This window comes from Manis javanica, chromosome 13 (genome assembly GCF_040802235.1).
Source record: "Manis javanica isolate MJ-LG chromosome 13, MJ_LKY, whole genome shotgun sequence".
NCBI lineage: Eukaryota > Metazoa > Chordata > Mammalia > Pholidota > Manidae > Manis > Manis javanica.
In genome coordinates this window covers 11,277,899-11,298,689 of record NC_133168.1, presented here as the reverse complement: position 1 = coordinate 11,298,689, position 20,791 = coordinate 11,277,899, and the positions used below count along the sequence as shown (strand labels likewise).

Sequence of the window (20,791 nt, the reverse complement as noted above, 5' to 3'; positions counted from 1 at the left end):
CTGTTTTAATTACTATAGCTTTGTAATATAGTTTAAAACCAGGGTGTGTGATGTCTCTAGTTCTAGCTCATGATTGTTTTGGCTATTAGGGGTCTTATAGTTAGCATACAGATTTGAGAATTGTTCTATTTCTGTAAAAAAGTTCCATTGGATTTTGATACTGTGTTGAATCTATAGATGACTTTGGGTAACAGATATTTTAACAGTATTAATTCTTCCAATCCATGAACACAGGATGTCTTTCCATTTGTTTGTCATCTTTGACTGCTTTCAGGAAAGTCTTAGTTTCATTGTATAGATCTTTGATTTCCTTGGTTAATTTTATTCTGTTGTATCATTGGACTTTTATCCTTCATGTTTTAATGTGGTATATGACACTGATTGGTGGGTGTAAAAGTATCCTTGTATCCCTGGTATAACCCACTTGATCATGGTGTACAGTACCATTAATGTGTTGTTGAATTTGGTTTACTAATATTTTGGATAAGTATTTTTTCATCTGTGTTCATCAGGGATATTGGCCTGTCATTTTATTTTCTTGTGGCATCTTTGTCTAGTTTAGGAATTATGGTAATGCTGGCCTGGTAAAATGAGTTTGGAAGAGTTCCCTACTCAATTTTTGGAACAGTTTGAGAAGGATTGGTATTAATTCTTCTTTGAATGTTTGGTAGAATTTACCAGTGAAGTCATCTGGACTTGGACTTTTGTTTAATGGAAAATTTTGATTACTGGTTCAATCTCCTTCCTAAAAATCACTCTGCTCAGCTTTTCTGTTTTTTCATGATTCAGTCTTTGAAGGTTGTATGTTTCTAGCAATTTATCCATTTCTTCTAGGTTGTTTGTTGGCATATTATTTTTCAAAGTAGTCTCTTATTATCCTTTATTTCAGTGGTTCAATTGTGAAATCTGTTCTTTGATTTCTGGTTTCACTTATTTGAGCCCTCTCTTTTTTTCTTAGTGAGCATAACTATAGATATGTCAATTTTGTTTATCTTTTCAAAGAACAGGCTCTTGATTTCTTTGATCTTTTATTTTGTCTTTTTAGTGTCTATTTCACTTAATTCTGCTCTCATCTGTATTATTTCCTTCCCTCTACTAACTTTGGGCTTCATTTTCTTTTTTTCCTAGTTTCTGGAGGTATAAAGTTAGACTGTTTATTTAGGATTTTTCTTGTTACCTGACACTGGCATTTGTCACTATGAACGGTCCTCTTAGATTGCTTTTGCTGCATTCCATTAATTTTTATATCTTTAAAAAGTATTTATTAAAGTATATTTGACATATTAGTTTCAAGTGTACAACATGGCGATTCACCATTTATATATACACACTGTGAAATGTTTACCATGGTAAGTATTATTATCTGTCACCACACAAAGGGATCACAGTATTATTGGCTATATTCTCTATACTCTACTTTTCATCCCAGGGACTTACTTATTGTATAATTGGAAGTTGGCACAACTTAATCTCCTTCACTTATTTCCTTTATCTCTGCCCACCTTGTCCCTAGCAACTACCGAATTGTTCTCTGTGTTTTTTAGTGTTTTTAATTTCTCTATATTTGGCCCCACATGAAAGTGAAATCACATGGTATTTGGCTTCCTCTTAGCATAATACTCTCTAGGTAATCCATTCTGTTGCAAATGGCAATTTTCATTCTTTTTTTCTTTCCACATTGTATTTACACATCTTATTTAATCTTTGATGGCCATTAGGTTGCCTCCATATCGTGACTCTTGTAAATAATGCTGTAATAAACATAGGGATGCAAATAACTTTTCAAATTAGAATATTCATTTTCCTTGGGTAAATACCCAGTAGTATCACTGAATCACTTGGTTTTTAATTTTTTTGAGGACCCTCCATATTCTTTTCCATAGTGACTACACCAGTTTACATTCCTATAAACAGTGCACAAAGGTTTCCTTTTCTCCACACCCTTGCCAGCAGTTATTATTTACTGTCTTTTTGACATTAACCACTGACTGGTGTCAGGTGATACCACTATTTGATTTGCATTTCCCTGATAATTAGTGATATGGAATATCTTTTCATGCATCTGCTGGGTATCTGTACGTCTTCTTTGAAAAAATTTCTATTCATTTTCTCTGTCCTATTGGGATTTTCTTTTTTTGGTGTTGAATTGGATGAATTGTTTATATATTTTGTATATTGACCACTTACCAGACACATCATTTGCAATATATTCTCCCACACAGCAGGTTGCCTTTTCATTTTGTTGTTGGTTTCCTTCACTGTGCAAAAGCTTTTTAGTTTGATGTAGTCCCTCGTGTTTATTATAGCTTTTATATCCCTTGCTTCAGGAGACATAGCCAGAAAAAAATTGTGAAGGCCCATAACTAAATATTCATTATCTATATATCCTTTTAAGAGTTTTATGGCTTCAGGTTTTATTTTAGGTCTCTCATCCATTCAAGTTTCTTTTTGTGTGTTATGTAAGAAAGAGGCACATTTTCATTCTTTAGCATGTAGATGTCCAGTTTCCCAGTACTATTTATTGAACAGACTGTCTTTTCACCATTGTATATTCTGGCCATCTTTGTCCTAGATTATTTGACCTATAGGCATGGGTTTATTTCTGGGTTCTTAATTCTGTTCCATTGATCTATGTGTCTACTTTTATGCCAGTACCATACTGTTTTGATTATTACATCTTTGTAGTATAGTTTTGTTTTTCTTTTGTGTTTTTGTAGTTTGAGATCAGGGACCATGATGTGTCTCCAGCTTTGTTGTTCCTTTCAAAGATTGCTTTGGCTATTTGGTGTCTTTTATGGTTCCATACAAGTTTTAGGATTATTTCTTCTTGTTTTATGAAATAGGCCATTGGTATTTTGATAGCAATTGCATTGAATCTGTAGATTGCTTTGGATAGAATGGCCATCTTAACATTAATTCTTCCATGAGTATAGTATATCTTTCCATTTACTTGTGTTGTCTTCAATTTCTTTCACTGTCTTATAGTTTTCAGAGTACACGTCTTTCAACTCACTGGTTAAATTTATTCCTAGGTATTTTATTCTTTTTGATGCAATTGTAAATGGAATTGTGTTCTTAATTTCTCTTTCTGCTAGTTCATTATTTATATACAGAAATGCAACAGATTTCTGTATAATGATTTTGTATCCTGAGACTTTACTAAATTCATGTATTACTTCTAATCGTTTTTGTTGGAGTATTTAGTTGTCTATGTATGGTATCATGTAATCTGCAAATAATGAGAATTTTACTTCTTCCTTACCAGTTTGGATGCCTTTTATTTCCTTTTGTGGCTAGGGTTTCCAGTAGTATGTTGAATATAAGTGGTAAGATTGTACATCCTTGTCTTGTTCCTGAACATAGAGGAAAATCTTTTAGCTTTATCCATTTGGTTGTATGCCTTTTGATTAGCGTATTTAGTCCATTTACATTTAAAGTAATTATTGATAGGTATGCTCTTATTGCCAGGTTTCTTATTTTCTGTTTTTTATAGTACTTTACTATTCCTTTCTTCTTCTCATGCTCTCTTATTATTTGATGACTTTCTTTGTTGTTATGCATTCTTTCTTTGATTGCATTCTATTTATTTTTCATATGTCTAATACAAGTCTTTTGGTTTGTGGTTACCATGAAGTTCATATATAGCATTTGGTGTATATAGCATTCTATATTAGGTTGATGGTGCCTTAAGTATGGACATTTTCTAAAAGCACTGCTTTATTTATGTGATGTCATTACTTATATATTTTTGTGTATCTCTTGACTAATTTTTGTGTATATATTTTGCTACTTTTTTATTTTGAACTTCCTAACAACTTTATAAGTTTTGATCCATTACCTTTACTGTATGTTTATTTATATCAGTGAAATTTTCTTCATTTCATAATTTTCTTCTAAGTATAGCTTTTGTTTTTCTACTTTAAAAAGTCTCTAATTATTTCTTATAAGTGTGGTTTAGTGGTGATGAACTCCTTTAACCATTTTTTTTGTGTAGGACATTTTTTATCTCTTCAATTTTGAATGATAATCTTGCTAGATGGAGTATTCTTCATTGTAGGTTTTTTTTCTTTCACTATTTTGAATATATCACAGCACTCCCTTCTCAGTTTTTGCTGAAAAATCAGCTGAAAGACATAGGATTTCCCATTTATGTAGCTGTTTTGCTTTTCTGTTGTTGCTTCTAAGATTCTCTATCTTTAATCTTTGGCATTTTAATTATTATATTTCTTGGTGTGGATCTCCTTGGGTTCATCTTGTTTGAGGCTCTCTGTGCTTCCTAGGTTTGTTACCATCCCTAGATTAGGAGAGTTTTCAGCCCCCTTCTCTCTCTCTTCTCCTTCTGGACCCCTATAATACAAATGTTATACTCAAAGTTGTTGCGGAGATCCCTTAACCTATCCTCCTTCTATTTTTCCTTTCTGTTGTTCAGCTTTTTGCTTTCCATTACCCTGTTTTCCAGATCACTGACCCATTCTGCTACATCTTTTAATCTCCTGTTGATTCTGTCTGGTATATTTTTCATTTCAATTGTATTCTGCTTTATTTGCTTCTTTCTTATATGTTCTGTCACTTTAAGTCCTCACTGAGTTTATCCACTTTTCTCTCCAGTTCAGTATCATTATGACTTACTTTGAGCTCTTTATTAGATAGATTGCTTAGCTTATCTCTGCTTCATTTACCTCTTTTTCTGGAATTTTGTTCTTTTTTGGAATATATTTCTCTGCCTTCTCATTTTCTCTCTGTTTGTTTCTATGTATCATGTAGGTCAGCTATATCTCTTAGTACTGAAATCAGTTATCTTATGTAATAGGATTCCTGTGGTGCCCAGATAGCATAATCCCCCATCACCAGAACTAGACATTCCAGGCTGTCTCCTCTGTGGGCTGTCTGCACCCTCTTATGGTAGCTAGGTTGCAGCTGCTGCCAGCATACTGACAAAACTGTCAGTGATGGCTGTAATGGTGATGAGTGCTTATGCCCTAAGTGGCCACCTGAGAGGCCTGGCTGCATCTTTTGGTGTCATGCTGCTGGGTGGGGCTAGCTTCTCCTTTCCCCACATCAGGAGTCTCTTTGGCAGGGCACTGCCTCCAGGTATGGCTGGGCTCTAGTGATAGCAGGGAGGTAGTCACTTTCATGAGATGTAGGTTCCCCACCCAGTGTGGCAGGGTTGGAGTTGCTTTGGAGCAGTGCAGGCTGGTTGGGTGGGGTAAGTCCACATGAGTGGTGGTGGCAGAACTGTCTCCTGTATGCAACTAGTCAGCTACGCTGGGGAAGCACAAAAAAAACGGTACTCTAGCACTTGTCCCAAAGTTAATCAACAAATCTTCATGTATAACCCAGTCACTTTTCAAACTGCTGCTTCTGTGCTGGGTCTCAGTTGTATCAGCAGAGCAAGTCAGCTCTCCAGAAGCAGAAACTTAGCCTCACTTCACTCTTTAGCTCTCCCAGAGTGAAGCCCTGCTGATTTTCAAAGCTCCAAGAGTTACAGTCTATACATTTTCAAAGCCAGAAAATCTTCCTTGTGTAGGTCCCCTAGGCTGTGATTTGTTCTCTTCTACTTGTAGCTTGGGGAGTGGGGAGGGTTTGGAGCCCAGTCCTGTCTCTGTGTGTATGTGAGAAGTGATCCCAGGGACCTCCTCTTCCAATAGCTTCCCCAAATCTTTTGTGTTTCATTTCCACTTCCATTTGTCTCAAGGTACTTTTTAAATTTTTTAAATGTCTTTGTTGCTCCTTTGGATTTTCAGTAGCATGCTATATAATTTCCACACATTTGTGAATTTTCCAATTTTCTTCTTGTAATTGATTGCTAGTTCCATACCATGTGCTTGGAAAAGATGCTTAATATTTCGGTCTTCTTAAATTTATGAAGACTTGTTTTTTGGCCTTACATATGATTTATCCTGGAAAATGACCATGTGCACTTAAGAAGAATGGACATTCTGTTTGTTATGATTGGAAGTATTTTTCTATGTCTCTTTATTTCATCTGGTCTAATGTGTCATTTAAGGCCAATGCTTCCTTACTGATTTTCTGTTTGAACGAGCTATCCATTGATGTAAATTGCATACTTAAGTTCCCTACTATTATTGTAATGCTAACTATTTCTTCCTTTAGATTTGATATATTAGCTTTATATATTTAGTATTCCTCTGTTGGATGCATAAATATTTACAAATGTAATACCCTTCTATAGGATTGATCCCTTTTTTGTTACATAATGCCCTGTTTTCTCTTACTGCATTCTTTATCTTAAAAGGCTATTTTTAAACAAAAAAAGCACAGACATGTGGAGCCCTAACAGCATGCTTCTAAACAATCAATGGGTATCAAAGAGGAAATAAAAAATACTTTGAGAATGATGAAACTAGAAATACAATGATTTAAAATCTTTGGGATTTAGGAAAAGCAGTCCTAAGAGGAAAGCTTAAAGCAATACAGTCCTACCTCAAGAAGCAAGAAGCATCTCAAATAAAGAATCTAACTACACCTAAAGGAACTAGAAAAAGAACAGCAAAAAAAAAGCCCACAGGTAGAAGGAAGGAAATAATAAAGACCAGAGCAGAAACAAAGAAAAGGGAGACAAAAAAATCAATAGGAAAAATCAATGAAATGAAGAACTGGCTTTTAAAAATATAAACAAAATTGATAAACATTTAGCCAGACTCATCAAGAAAAAAAGAAGACTCAAAATCAGAAATGAAAGAGAAGTTATGATACCACAGAAAAACAAAGAATTCTTAGAGAATTTTACAAAATATTATATGCCAAAAAAATTGGACAATGTACAAGAAATGAATAAATTCATTCCTGGAAATATGCACTCTTCCAAGACTGAATCAGAAAGAAATAGAAACTCTGATCAAGCCAATCACTAGTAATGAAATTAAATTTAAAAAACTCCCCAAACAAAAATCCAGAACTAAATGGCTTCATAGAATTCAACCAGATGTTTAAGGAGGATCCAATCCTTTTCCTTCTCAAACTATTCCAAAAAAACAGAAGAGAAAGTATGGCTTCCAAATTCATTCTGTGAGGTATTACTCTGATAACAAAACCAGACAAAGATACTGCAAAAAAAAAAAAAAAGAAAGAAAACTACAGACCAGTATACTTGATGAACATAGATGCAAATACCCTCAACAAAACAGCAAACCACATTCAACAATACATTCAAAGGATCATTCACCACAATCAAGTGGGATTTATTTCAGGCATGTATGGATGTTTCAACTTCTGCAAAACAATCTACATGGTATGTCAACAAAAGGAAGGACAAAAACCATATATGATCATTGCAAAAAAATGTGGAAAAAGCAATTGACAAAATTCAGCACGCATTCATGATAAAAACACTCAACAAAGTGGGTATAGAAAGAACATACCTCAGCATAGTGAAGGCTATATATGAAAAAACAACAGCTAGCTTTAAATGGTGAAAAGCTGATTTTCCTCCAAGTTCAGGAACAAGAGAAGAATGTCTATATTCTCACCACTTTTATTCAATGTACTAGTGGAAATCCTAGCCACAACAGTGAAACAAAAAATCTCAGTGCTATTTATATCATTTTTTTCAATTTTCTTTTTTTGTGGTGCCTTTGCCTGGCTTTGGTATTAGAGTGATGCTGGCCTCATAGAATGAGTCTGGAAGTATTCTCTCTTCTTCTACTCTTTGGAAAACTTTAAGGAGGATGGGTATTAGGTCTTCACTAAATGTTTGATAAAATTCAGCGGTGAAGCCATCTGGTCCAGGAATTTTGTTCTTAGGTAGTTTTTTGATTACCAGTTCAATTTCGTTGCTGGTAATTGGTCTGTTCAGATTTCCTGTTTCTTCCTTGGTCAGCCTCAGAAGGTTGTATTTTTCTAGGAAGTTGTCCATTTCTTCTAGGTTATCCAGTTTGTTAGCATATAATTTTTCATAGTATTCTCTCATAATTCTTTGTATTTCTGTGGTGTCCATGGTGATTTGTCCTTTCTCATTTCTGATTCTGTTTATTTGAGTAGACTGACTTTTTTTCTTGATAAGTCTGACTAGGGATTTATTTATTTTGTTTATTTTCTCAAAGAACCAGTTCTTGCTTTCATTGATTTTTTCTATTGTTTTATTCTTCTCAATTTTATTTATTTATGCTGTAATCTTTATTATGTCCCTGCTTCTACTGACTTTGGGCCTCATTTGTTCTTCTTTTTCTAGTTTAATTAACTGTGAGTTTAGACTGCTTAATATGGGATTGTTCTTCTTTCCTGAGGTAGGCCTGTGTTACAACATACTTTCCTCTTAGCATGGCCTTGGGTGCGTCCCACAGATTTTGCGGTGTTGAATTATTGTTGTCATTTGTCTCCATATATTGCTTGATCTCTGTTTTTATTTGGTCATTGATCCATTGGTTATTTAGGAGCGTGTTGTGAAGCCTTCATGTGTTTGTGGGATTTTTCATTTTCTTTGCATAATTTATTTCTAGTTTCAAACGTTTGTGGTCTGAGAAACTGGTTGGTACAATTTCAATCTTTTTGAATTTACTGAGGCTTCTTTTGTGGCCTAGTCTATGACCTATTCTTGAAAATGTCCCATATGCACTTGCAAAGAATGTGTATTCTGCTGCTTTTGGTTGTAGACTTCTGTAGATGTCTGTTAGTTCCATCTGTTCTAATGTGTTGTTCAGAGCCTCTGTGTCCTTACTTATTTTCTGTCTGGTTGATCTGTCCTTCAGAGTGAGTGGACTGTTGAAGTGTCCTAGAATGAATGCATTGCATTCTATTTCCACTTTAATTCAGGTAGTATTTGTTTCACATATGTAGGTGCCCCTGTATTGGGAGCATAGATATTTATAATGGTTATATCTTCTTGTTGGATTGACCCCTTTATCATTATATAATGTCTTTCTTTGTCTCTTTTGACTTTCTTTGTTTTGAAGTCTTTTTTTTTCTGATACAAGTACTGCAACTCCTGCTTTTTTCTCTCTACTAGTTACATGAAATATATTTTTCCATCCCTTCACTTTTAGTCTGTGTATGTCTTTGGGTTTAAAGTGAGTCTCTTGTAGGCAGCATATAGATGGGTCTTGTTTTTTTATCCATTTAGTGACTCTATGTCTTTTGATTGGTGCATTCAGTCCATTTACATTTAGGGTGATTATCAATAGGTATGTACTTATTGCCATTGTAGACTTCAGGTTCGTGGTTACCAAAGGTTCAAGGTTAACTTCCTTAGTATCTCAGAGTCTAACTTAACTCACTTAATATACTATTACAAACACAATCTAAGGGTTCTTTTCTTTTTCTCCTTCTTTTTCTTCCTCCTCCATTCTTTATATATTAGGTATCATATTCTGTACTCTTTGTCTCTCCCTTGATTGACTTTGGGGATAATTAATTTAATTTTGCATTTGCTTAGTAATTAGCTGTTCTACTTTCTTTACTGGGTGTTATTACCTTTGGTGACAGCTATTAAACCTTAGGAACACTTCCATCTATAGCAGTCCCTCCAAAATAGAGTGTAGGGATGATTTGTGGGAGGTAAATTCTCTCAGCTTTTGCTTATCTGGAAATTGTTTAATCCCTCCTTCAAATTTAAATGATAATCTTGCCAGATAAAGTTATCTTGGTTCCAGTCCCTTCTGCTTCATGGCATTAAATACATCATGCCACGCCCTTCTGACCTGTAAGGTTTCTGCTGAGAAGTCTGATGTTAGCCTGATGGGCTTTCCTTTGTATGTGATCTTATTTCTCTCTCTGGCTGCTTTTAACAGTCTGTCCTTATCCTTGATCTTTTCCATTTTAATTACTATATGTCTTTGTGTTGTCTTCCTTGGGTCCCTTGTGTTGGGAGATCTGTAGATCTCCATGGCCTGAGAGACTATCTCCTCCCCCAGATTGGGGAAGTTTTCAGCAACTACCTCCTCAAAGACACTTTCTATCCCTTTCTCTCCCTCTTCTTCTTCTGTTATCCCTATAATGCAAATATTGATCCATTTGGGTTGGTCACACAGTTCTCTCAATATTCTTTAATTCTTAGAGATCCTTTTTTCTCTCTGTGCCTCAGCTTCTTTGTATTCCTCTTCTGTAGTTTTTATTTCATTTATCATCTCCTCCACCATATCTAGTCTGCTTTTAATACCCTCCATTGTGCTCTTCAATGATTGGATTTCTGACCGCAATTCATTCTTGAGTTCTTGAATATCTTTCTGTACCTCCATTAGCATGTTGATGATTTTTATTTTGAACTCCCTTTCAGGAAGAGTCATGAGGTCCATGTCGTCTTTCTCAGGGGTTATATTAATTTTATTCTGTACCAGGTTCCTTTGGCATTTAAAATTTGTGTATGGCACCATCAAGTGTCCAGAAGCTCTACTCTCTGGAGCTGCTCAGCCCCTGAAGCAGTGTCAGGGGTCACAGGGGAGTGGTGTTGGTTCCTGGTGGGAGGAAAGAGCTGTTTCCTGCTTTCCGGCTGCTATGCCTGTCTCCACTGCCTGAACCAGTGGGCCAAGCACAGAGGTATAAGCTTTGGTCCCAGAGCAGCCGCATATGGATCCCTGCTTTCCACAAGCAACTAGAATCTTAGAATCTCCAGGAATTCTGCCTGTATTAGCTTTCCAACCCTGTAATCACACAAGTATCATGAAAGCACCATGAAATGCAGGTTTGTGCTCCCAGAGCAGAGCTCCAGAGTTGGGTATTCAGCAGTCCCAGGCCTCCACTCCCTCCCGGCTCCATTTCTCTTCCACCGGTGAGATGGAGTGGGGGAAGGGCTTGGGTCCCACCAGGCCACAGCTTTGGTACGTTACCCTGTTCTTTGAGGTCTGCTGTTTTCTCCAGGTATATGCAGTCTGGTGCAGTCCTCTTTCCTGTTGCTCTCTGAGGATTAGTTGTATTAATTATATTTTTGTATTATATGCAGTTTTAGGAGAAAGCCTCTGTCTCACCTCTCACATGCCATCTTTAATCCTCTCATTTTTGATGCAATTTTAAATGGAGTTGTTTTCCTGATTTCTCTTTCTGCTAATTTATTATTACTATACAGGAATGCAACAAAGTTCTGTGTATTAATTTTGTATCCTGCAACTTTTATGAATTCAGTTATTAGTTCTAGTAGGTTTTGGTGGATTCTTTAGGGTTTTTTATGTACAGAATCATGTCATCTGCAAAGAGTGACAGTTTAACTTCTTCCTTACCAATCTGGATGCCTTTTATTTCTTTGTGTTGTCTCATTGCCATGGCCAGGACCTCCAGTACTATGTTGAATAAAAGTGGGGAGAGTGGGCATCCTTGTCTTGCTCCCACTCTTAGAGGAAAATCTTTCAACTTTTTGCTGTTAAGTATAATGTTGGCTGTGGGTTTGTCATATATGGCCTTTAATATGTTGGGATACTTACCATCTGTACCCATTTTGTTGAGAGTTTTTATCATGAATGGATATTGAATTTTTTCAAATGCTTTTTTAGCATCTATTGAGATGCTCATGTGATATTTGTCCTCTTTTTGTTGATGTGGTAGATGATATTGATGGATTTTCAAGTGTTGTACCATCCTTTCCTCCCTGGAATAAGTCCCACTTGATCATGATGGATGATATTTTTGAATTTGGTTCACTAATATTTTGTTGAGTATTTTTGCATCTATGTTCATCAGGGATATCGGTCTGTAATTTTGTGGTGTTCTTATGTGGTTTTGATATTAGAGTGATGCTGACCTCATAGAATGAGCTTGGAAGTATTCCTTTCTCTTCTTACTTTTTGGAAAACTTTAAGGAGGATGGGTATTAGGTCTTCTCTAAATATTTGATAAAATTCAGCAGTGAAGCTATCTGGTCCAGGTGTTTTGTTCTTAGGTAATTTTTTATCACCAATTTAATTTAATTGCTAGTGATTGGCCTGTTCTGATTTTCTGTTTCTTCCTGGGTCAGTCTGGGAAAGTTGTATTTTTCTAGAAAGTTGTCCATTTCTTCTAGGCTATCCAACTTGTTAGCATATAATTGTTCACAGTTTTCTCTAATAAATCCTTTTTTATTTTCATGGTGTCCATAGTGATTTTCCCTTTCTCATTTCTAAGTCTGTTTATGTGTGTACATTCTTTTTTCTTGATAAGTCTGGCTAGGGGTTTATCTATTTTGTTTATTTTCACAATGCACCAGGCTTGGAACTCTTTTGCTTTCCAGAAGGTGGTGCTATAGCTCAAGTTTGTGGTTTTGAGCTTGGGCTCAGACTAAGTTTGCTCTGGCAGTGGTACTTGGGACCCTGCACAAAATGCTGACATAGAATAGGGGGAGGTGTGGGTTCAGCACTGGGAGCTTTGGGGGTACTCACAGACCCAGTAGGGTAATCCCAGATATAGTATTTCCAGTGGCTCCTGAATGGATTTCCTGCTGAGTACAATCCCTTTAATACTGTTTGAAATTCTAATTTACCTCTTTCTCAATTACTTTCCCCAATGCCCAACCCAGTTGTGGAGCTCCAGCCTTAGTACTCCAATGGGCTGGGGAGAGAATGAATTTCTCTAGCCATGTCCTGTCTAGCCAAGATAGCTAAGCACTCACTCGCTGCTTTCCTTCTCCTTGCCAAAGAGGTCACCTCCACCCGATAACTCAGCCTCCCTCATTCCTTGGGCAGAGTGGTAGTATCTGGAAAGTTTCTCTTAAACTGCCTTCCACTGTGATCAAACTCATATTTTTATTTTTATTGTATTTTTCCAATGGTGTGCCTGGAGTATCTGTTTGGGAATGGTAGATTTCTGCAGCTTCTCTCCTAAATGCATGAGCGCATGTCCAGGTCTGTCCTTACATGCTTTTTGTCCCGTAGTAGCAAGAGGGGTCTAGGCAGTTTGGCCGGCTTCTCTCGTTCCCCAGGAGGTTTGTCTGTTGCTTACTGGCCGCACTGTTGAGACCCCTCACAGGTTCCTTGGAGTGAGGTGATAGATTCCAAAACACCCACAAAGGTACTTTTGTTCTTGTATGAATGTCAAATCCATTGATTGCCAATATCACTCTCTAGATCATCAGATTTTCACTTTAGTTCATTTTGGCTGCAGGATAGAGAAGAAACTGGCAAGGTCAATACTGAAAGCATGAAATGAGGCAACATTTATATGACTCATTCCCTAAATATAAAAATAATGGAAACATTTGATTTTATATATAATGTTCTATCATTTTTAAAGGTCATTTAGTATTGGTCTAATAGGTTTTTCCACTTAAACATACAAAGCAATTTTATTACAATTAAGAAGTTGGAAACATGAGAGAAAATTTAAAATATTGGTTATTTGCCAATAATGGCTTTTGAATTACTGTAAGTATAGTGATCGACATTTTACAAAGTGTGATGCTATTTATAGTTTGCAGCATTAAAAGCAAATTCATTTTGACAGAATATTGCTTAAATATGATGTCCTTTATACATAAAAAGAAAACGTACTTAGAAAATACAATGTTGCAGCTAAAGGAAAAGTCACCCAAGGTAACATTATATAAGGGTCTGTCAAATACGTCTACATTTGCCCGTCTTCTTTCATTTGAAGTTAAAGAGCAAACACCAGCTACTGGAAAATCCAGCTGCCCTAGAAACGCTAACAATATACTGCAGAAATGAATTTCATCTTACTTTGTTACTGATAAAACTTTGTATAAAATTACTGAAATCTCATTTCAAAGAGTAAGAAATGATATTTTCACTTAATGCTGACCTTAAAATTAATTCTGTGAAAACTAGTAGCACTGATTAATGTAAAATATACTTCACTTTAATTGAGTAATTGAAAACAAAAACAGCTTGTATTGCAGTAGCATAGAAGTCACTTAATTCTATTCATGCTTCACAGAGACCAAACCCTGAAATAAAATAGTATCAGTAAGTTTATTAGATTGCTGTAAAGATTTTTAATGGCTACTGGTAACTCAGTAAAATTAGTAAGGAAAGTGAAAATTCTCATATAATTTGTTTTATAGATCTTAAATAGTACAGATGATACTTCCCCTAAGTGACAATCTACAGGACTGGTTAGAAGTGACATACAGAATGGTTTTATAAGCCATAATATTTTTCCTTAACTTATACGTAACTAACCCTTCTTAGCTTAAAAAAAATTAAACTGAATTTCCTGTGCACAGTATTAAAAAAAATATTTTTTAATTACTGCTTTCTACTATTATGGTAGAGATATATAAACCATTATCAGTAAGCATTTAAAAAATAATTGTCCATTATAGTACCAGTGGATACTATTTTTTTCAGTAATTTCCTTCTAAGTTAGAATAATAGTATAAATTAAACATACTATTTTGTAAAATGCTATTTTAATAATATACTTTGTCATTTGAAGACATAAGCTGTTGACTTCATTCAAATTTTAATGTAAGCTTAATGATCACACCTGAAAAAAGAATCTAAATTTTGCCTTTTTTTTAAATAAAGAATAACTGAACATATCCCTATTCATTCTTTATATGGAATAAACATATAGGAATAAGTATTGCTCAGTAGTCAAACATTTGACCTCTAAATTCAGATAGCCCATGTTGCCTGTGTTTGGCTGGTAGACAAATTAGTGGTATCTTAACTTGGATTACCTCATTTAGAAGATAGTAATAACTACCTTATAAAATCATGAGAATTAATTAAGGTGAAAAATATAAAATGTCCAGCATATTATTCAACAGAGAAAGCTCTTAGAAAATGCTGTTACTGTTAAAACTCTCTGGTAATTTCTGTGTTTAATAAGTACCCAGCTTAAGGTTATTGAATCGGTCACTACACTAAAAATGTGGAATATACTTTATTTTTACATCATAGATAATTTTTCTGTTACCAAATTTTTTTTTTTTAGGTTGCTTTTCACATTGAACCATATAGCAATCGAGATGACCAAAACATGTACAAAAATGTCAAATATATTATAGACAGGTGAGTTTCTTCTGTTTATAATTACTGTTTTATGATCCAGTGATAGTTACTGTTATATGTACATTTTAATTATATTTGAAAAACTTGAATGACTTGTGGCCTGAAAAAATTAATTTAAACTAATTTTGTAAAGAACATTACAGTCACTTTGAGGAATACTGCTGAAGTTCCTTGCAATTCACTTTCTGTACAAAGATTACTCACTCTACTGGTTTACATGTTTATTAGGCTATGATTTGTGTCATACTGACATTTTAAATAGATATTCTGCAATCTTATGAATATAAAACTTTGTCTTCTTAAAAGAAAGTTCAGATAATAAAATGTGAACTGCTTGGATAGCAGTGGACCCACATCTAATAATGTTTTCATTTAGATGTAGTCTGATTACAAGGAGAGAATTTATTAATACAGTTTCATTTTGTTCAAGGATTTTACTGGTAAGAGTCTGTGACAGATACCATACTCTACAAAGAAATATGTCAGCAACAGTGGGACATTTATATATTCATGTAGGAAATGAGCTTTTTGTGGTATTAGTCATCATTTGTAAACCTCAATATAAGATAATTAAATTCTTGTTTGGTAATGTCTTAATGTATCTAGTATCTCATTTCTCAGTGTGTAAAATGAAAGCTGCATTTTTAATAATTATATAACTGATTGCCCAAAGAAGATGAACAGTGTGCTTAAACTGCACAGATTACCTTCATTTTCAATACAGAAACAATTATTGTCTGTAGCAAATGAGTTGTGAATATTCGTTTCACTTTTACGTATGTTTGTATTCCAGATACGGAAATCATCCGGCCTTTTACAGGTACAAGACTAAGAACGGCAGGGCTCTTCCTATGTTTTATGTCTATGACTCCTACATTACAAAGCCTGAAAAATGGGCCAATCTGTTAACCACCTCAGGGTCTCACAGCATTCGCAATTCTCCTTACGATGGATTGTTCATTGCTCTTCTAGTAGAAAGCAAACACAGATATGATATCCTTCAAGGAGGTTTTGATGGAATTTACACATACTTTGCCACAAATGGCTTTACTTACGGCTCATCATATGAGAATTGGGCTACACTCAAATTCTTCTGTGATCAGTTCAACCTAATGTTTATCCCAAGCGTGGGCCCCGGATACATAGATACCAGCATCCGTCCGTGGAATGCCCAGAACACTCGGAACCGCGTCAACGGGAAGTACTATGAAACTGCGCTGAGCGCTGCCCTCCAAACCCGCCCCAGTGTCATTTCTATCACCTCTTTCAATGAGTGGCATGAAGGAACTCAGATTGAAAAAGCTGTTCCCAAAAGAACCAGTAATACAGTGTACCTGGACTACCGGCCTCATAAACCAAGTCTTTACCTAGAGCTAACTCGCAAGTGGTCTGAAAAATACAATAAGGAAAGAATAACTTATGCATTAGATCACCAGTTGCCTGTTTCTTAATGCATTAATTAGAGTTTAATAATTATAGCATTCAGCCAGTTTCAGTAAATGCATTTTGAGTTATGGAAAGAAAACTGTCCAAATCAGTATGCAATGTTCCTACTGTCTTTAATGAAAATAATTTGTACTTTTTCTTAAGGTGGTAATATCATTGCCACCCTTCATAATGCTGCACTGAGAAAGTATCTGAGAGAAAAGTTGAGCAAATAACATTCCCTGTGGCATAAATGTTGAATTTCTGCCTGAAATTGAAATCCTGCTTTGATAGAAATTTAATTCTTATTTCACAATAGGTAAGTGCTTGTGCTACATAAATAGCACACAGTTAAGTCCTACTTATTTTCTGAGCTCATAGAAGTAAGATTGTGTGCCTGTTTGGTATGTCTGTGGAAGGTAAAAAACCTAAAAGATAGTGTACATGTTTCATTCCTTTTTCAGCGATTTAATCAACTTTATTGTATTACCTTTCAGACTCTGGAAAACTCTCCAACAGTAATTCTTCAGAAAAATAAAATCATATAGCTTAAGCCTTACTGCAAACCATATTGTTAGGAAGGCCTGTTTTCTGTAGCACAATGTGTTATGTATCATCACTTGCAAATTTTTGGTTGCCATAGCATGATAGGTGTTTTTACATGTCTGATGTTTTTGCTTTACAATGTTGAAACTATTGAAGTTCTTAAATAGACGTTAGTTATTGCTTCTCAATTTCACAAGACATAGTTGTCTTACAACTATTGTGAAGATAGAATGCCCAAAATATAGTCATTTTTGGCATAATTTGTCAATCTTTAAGTTGTCATTCTTTTGTTCATGTTTTTTAAATTTAGTGTTAAATCTAGCTGTTAGATATTTTAAAAGTTTGTACTGTCATTGGATTGTCTTAATATTTTCAGCAATTTTAATAAATTAGCATTTTAGGGACATGGAAATGAAAATTCCTTTATAGCTTATATTTGTTCCTGAAGTTTGACTTTTGATTAAATTAACACTTGATGCTGGAAATAATATTCCACTTAAAAGACAATACTTTTAAGTTTTTGTAGATAATAATATCCCCATTTACGATCATTATAATTTTATGGTAACTATCAGGTTCAATACTTGTGATGTTTTCATACTGTGACAAATTAATCACCTGTATGCTAAAAAAATCTCTTTACATTAAAAACTAGAGAATAAAATGCACTCTATTATTATATTTAATATTTCTAGCTAGAACTATAGTAAAAGAATTTAATATATATGATATTACACATGTATTTCTTAGATATTTAATTTATTAAAGAGAAGCAATAAGATAGTAACAATAATATACATCAAGAGTAGCAGTGGAATTTATCATAAAATATCCCATTAGATGATAAAATTTATTTTAAAGCAATGGTTTTAAAGTGAAATATCAAATTTTTTTAAGAAGGCACCATTAATATTAAACTTAAGTATAACTTAAGAATTCACCATTTCTAGAGAATGACTAGGCCATGGGAAATTAGTATGATAGTAACAACCTATTTTCTAGAGAAAATTACAAGAAAAAAATACTATTGTGATATAACCAAGCATATGCATAGGGATGCTCACACAGAAAAAATCCTGTGGAGTTTTTTTCTAATATCCACTTAGCCACTGTGTGTTGTTATCTTAGGGATAAACGTTAAATATGTCATACTTAAATAGTTGTTCATAACGTACCATTTTTGTCATGCTTATATGTTTGAACTCAACATGACAAAAAAACACTATGAACTAGTTCTGAGATTAAGGGAGAGTGTATAAAAACAAGGTCAGCGAATCCTCAACCCCATTCAGCCAGTAACAGTCGTCAGTCAAATTTCAAAGTAAAATAAAAAACAGATTCTGTCTTCATTGCAGAAAGAGCAACTTATGCATTAGATCACCAGTTGCCTGTTTCTTAATTTTGTTTCTTAATGCATTGATTAGAGCTTAGTAATTATAGAACTCAACCAGTTTCAGTAAATGCTTTTTGAATTATGGAAAGAAAACTGTCCAAATCAGTGTGCAATGTTACTACTGTCTTTAATGAAAGGAATTTGTATTTTTTCTTAGGGTGGTAATATCATTGCCACCCTTCATAATGCTGCACTGAGAAAGTATCTGAGAGAAAAGTTGAGCAAATAACATTCCCTGTGGCATAAATGCTGAATTTCTGCCTGAAATTGAAATCCTGCTTTGATAGAAATTTAATTCTTATTTTGGCCAAAGTAAGAATGTTTGGAATCTGATCTCATAATGGTTTACTAATTTATAACTATATGAATATCATATTTCTTCTGTTTAAAAAATACAGTCATTAGGAGGAATTCTCTCTAATGATTTTATTACTCCTAGGGAGGAATACTTTGAAAATCTTCCTCAGGTACTCATTATAGCTGCTTCACCATCTGACTTGTAACAATTTAGATCATAAGAGCAAAGAATTGATTTCTTAATTTTAAAAACTATTCAATAAACTGAAATAACTTAAAAAGCAGTGTAATATATGCAATGCATGAATCATAATGAATTCTTTAATGATTTAATCAGCCTAATTGCTTTTACTGTATAGAAACCAAATCTTTTATGATTTCCCTTAAGGACTGATGTCAAAAACTGCTGTTATTAATGTTTATCTCAGTTGTATATTAACTTTTGTTTGTTTAAAAGTTTGTAATTAAAAGATGACTATTTTGTTATATGGGGTAATTAACTTTCCTCTATTAAAAGCATATGTGAAATGTATCTTACAAAAATCTATTCCTTTCTATTTATGAAAATGTTTTTAAATTTCTGGTTAACAGATGAAAACTAATATTCAGTTGGCACTCTTATATTTTCTCTATTTGAGATACGTAGCACTTTACAGGTAGATATCCTTATACATAATTTTTAAAGCTGTGAATTTGTGTCATACACAAACCACATGAAGTTTTTTTTAAGTTAATTTAAGAGATGTTTTCTTATTTTTTTATTCTTTGGCCCTACTCATATAGTAACTCTGACAACCTTTAAGAAATAAATCTTCCCCTAAAACAGCAAAAGTAACAAGCCATCACAGAACCTACTAAGTTCATAACCATAAACTTTTTCAAATTGATTGGTTATTTAAGTATGACGACTGCTTCTAAACTCCATAGTACCTATAGAAACAGTCATTAAAAGTCCATCTAAGTTTTGAATTCAGGTTGAATACTCTCACATCCCATAGAATAGAAGCAGTACTTCATTTATGACCAACAAAATTTCAGTTTTTCTATAAACATTTACAATCAAAATGAAAAATTGGCTTAGCCACAAGCAGAAGAGTTCCTTGGCTCAGATATTCCTTTTTATAAAAATGTACTCCAAAGTAAATTTTATACTTTGTTATATAGCCAAATATACAGTCTAAATGTTATTTTATGCTTAATGTTAGATCATTATCTTTGACAATTCAGTGTAATTACTTTACAGAGACTCATCCATCCTTAGTCAAATCAAAGGACTTAGCAGTAATGCTTCCAACTATGAATGAAGAGAGGAAAATTTTTCAATGTGATTATCTTTTGTTGTTGTTAGATAATTACTTCTTAATTTATAATATCAAAAGGCAATATAATTTAAGACCTAATAAGCAAATACTCATAGATCTAAAATTTACTAAAGTCAAAACATAGTGGCACTTTTTATATTGGATGTCCTAAACTTCATTTAAAAACATATGTTGATTTCAAGTTTCTCAATTGATAAAAATTAACCATAAAATTCAAAAGTCTTTTAGAAGCTACCTCACTGAAATAAATGTTTTATGACACAAAATAATGTGCCATGGTAAGATAATTCGACATACAATTCAACTTATGGTATGTGGTTTTATCATACTTTTGTGTTTTTGACTTGTTGAAAAAAAGCAGGTCAAAAATCTGAACAAAGATCATTATAAACAGCATAAAATAAAGTAGCAATCTTTAGCTACTCAATCATATTTAAAATAAATACCTTAAATTACAACCACACATAAAAGTATTTTTGAGTCAATTTTACAAATGCCATTATCAAAACACTATACCACAACATTAATTTGATAATAGTGTCTAATGTAATGTGATCTGTGCCCTGATAGTGCAAAATCAAATGCAAAACAAACATTTTAGAAGTAATTTTATTGCAATAAATACAATAAATTTTAGAAATGTATGTTTGAACACAGTCATCTAGGAGTAGCATGCCATAACTTCTGTTTGTACATACGAAATTTATATTTATTAAATACTGCCATTCTATATGTTTTTTAACCATCTGAATTTATATTAGCCATGTGGCAGACTAGTAAACCATTAATATTAAAATGGAGCAGTCTAACTTCTTCCTTCATGTACAGTCAACTGCAAAACTGCTAAATTCCTACTTGAAAGTTTGCTGTGTTGTTATATTAAAGTACATTCTTAGAAATTATGCTCTTCACTTTTT

General features: G+C 33.9%; 1 protein-coding gene across 2 annotated transcripts in view; it reads left to right on the top strand.

The window, feature by feature from the left end:
* Nucleotides 1-19,095, top strand: part of MANEA (mannosidase endo-alpha) — a 39,572-nt gene extending 20,477 nt beyond the window's left edge. For both annotated transcript variants that reach the window (XM_073220945.1, XM_037001103.2), the window contains exons 4-5: nt 14,815-14,891; nt 15,685-19,095. In XM_073220945.1, the coding sequence (XP_073077046.1) occupies nt 14,815-14,891; nt 15,685-16,342 (735 nt within the window). In that variant the 3' untranslated portion in view covers nt 16,343-19,095. The remainder of the gene's footprint in view (nt 1-14,814; nt 14,892-15,684) is intronic.
* Nucleotides 19,096-20,791: the final 1,696 nt, after the last annotated feature.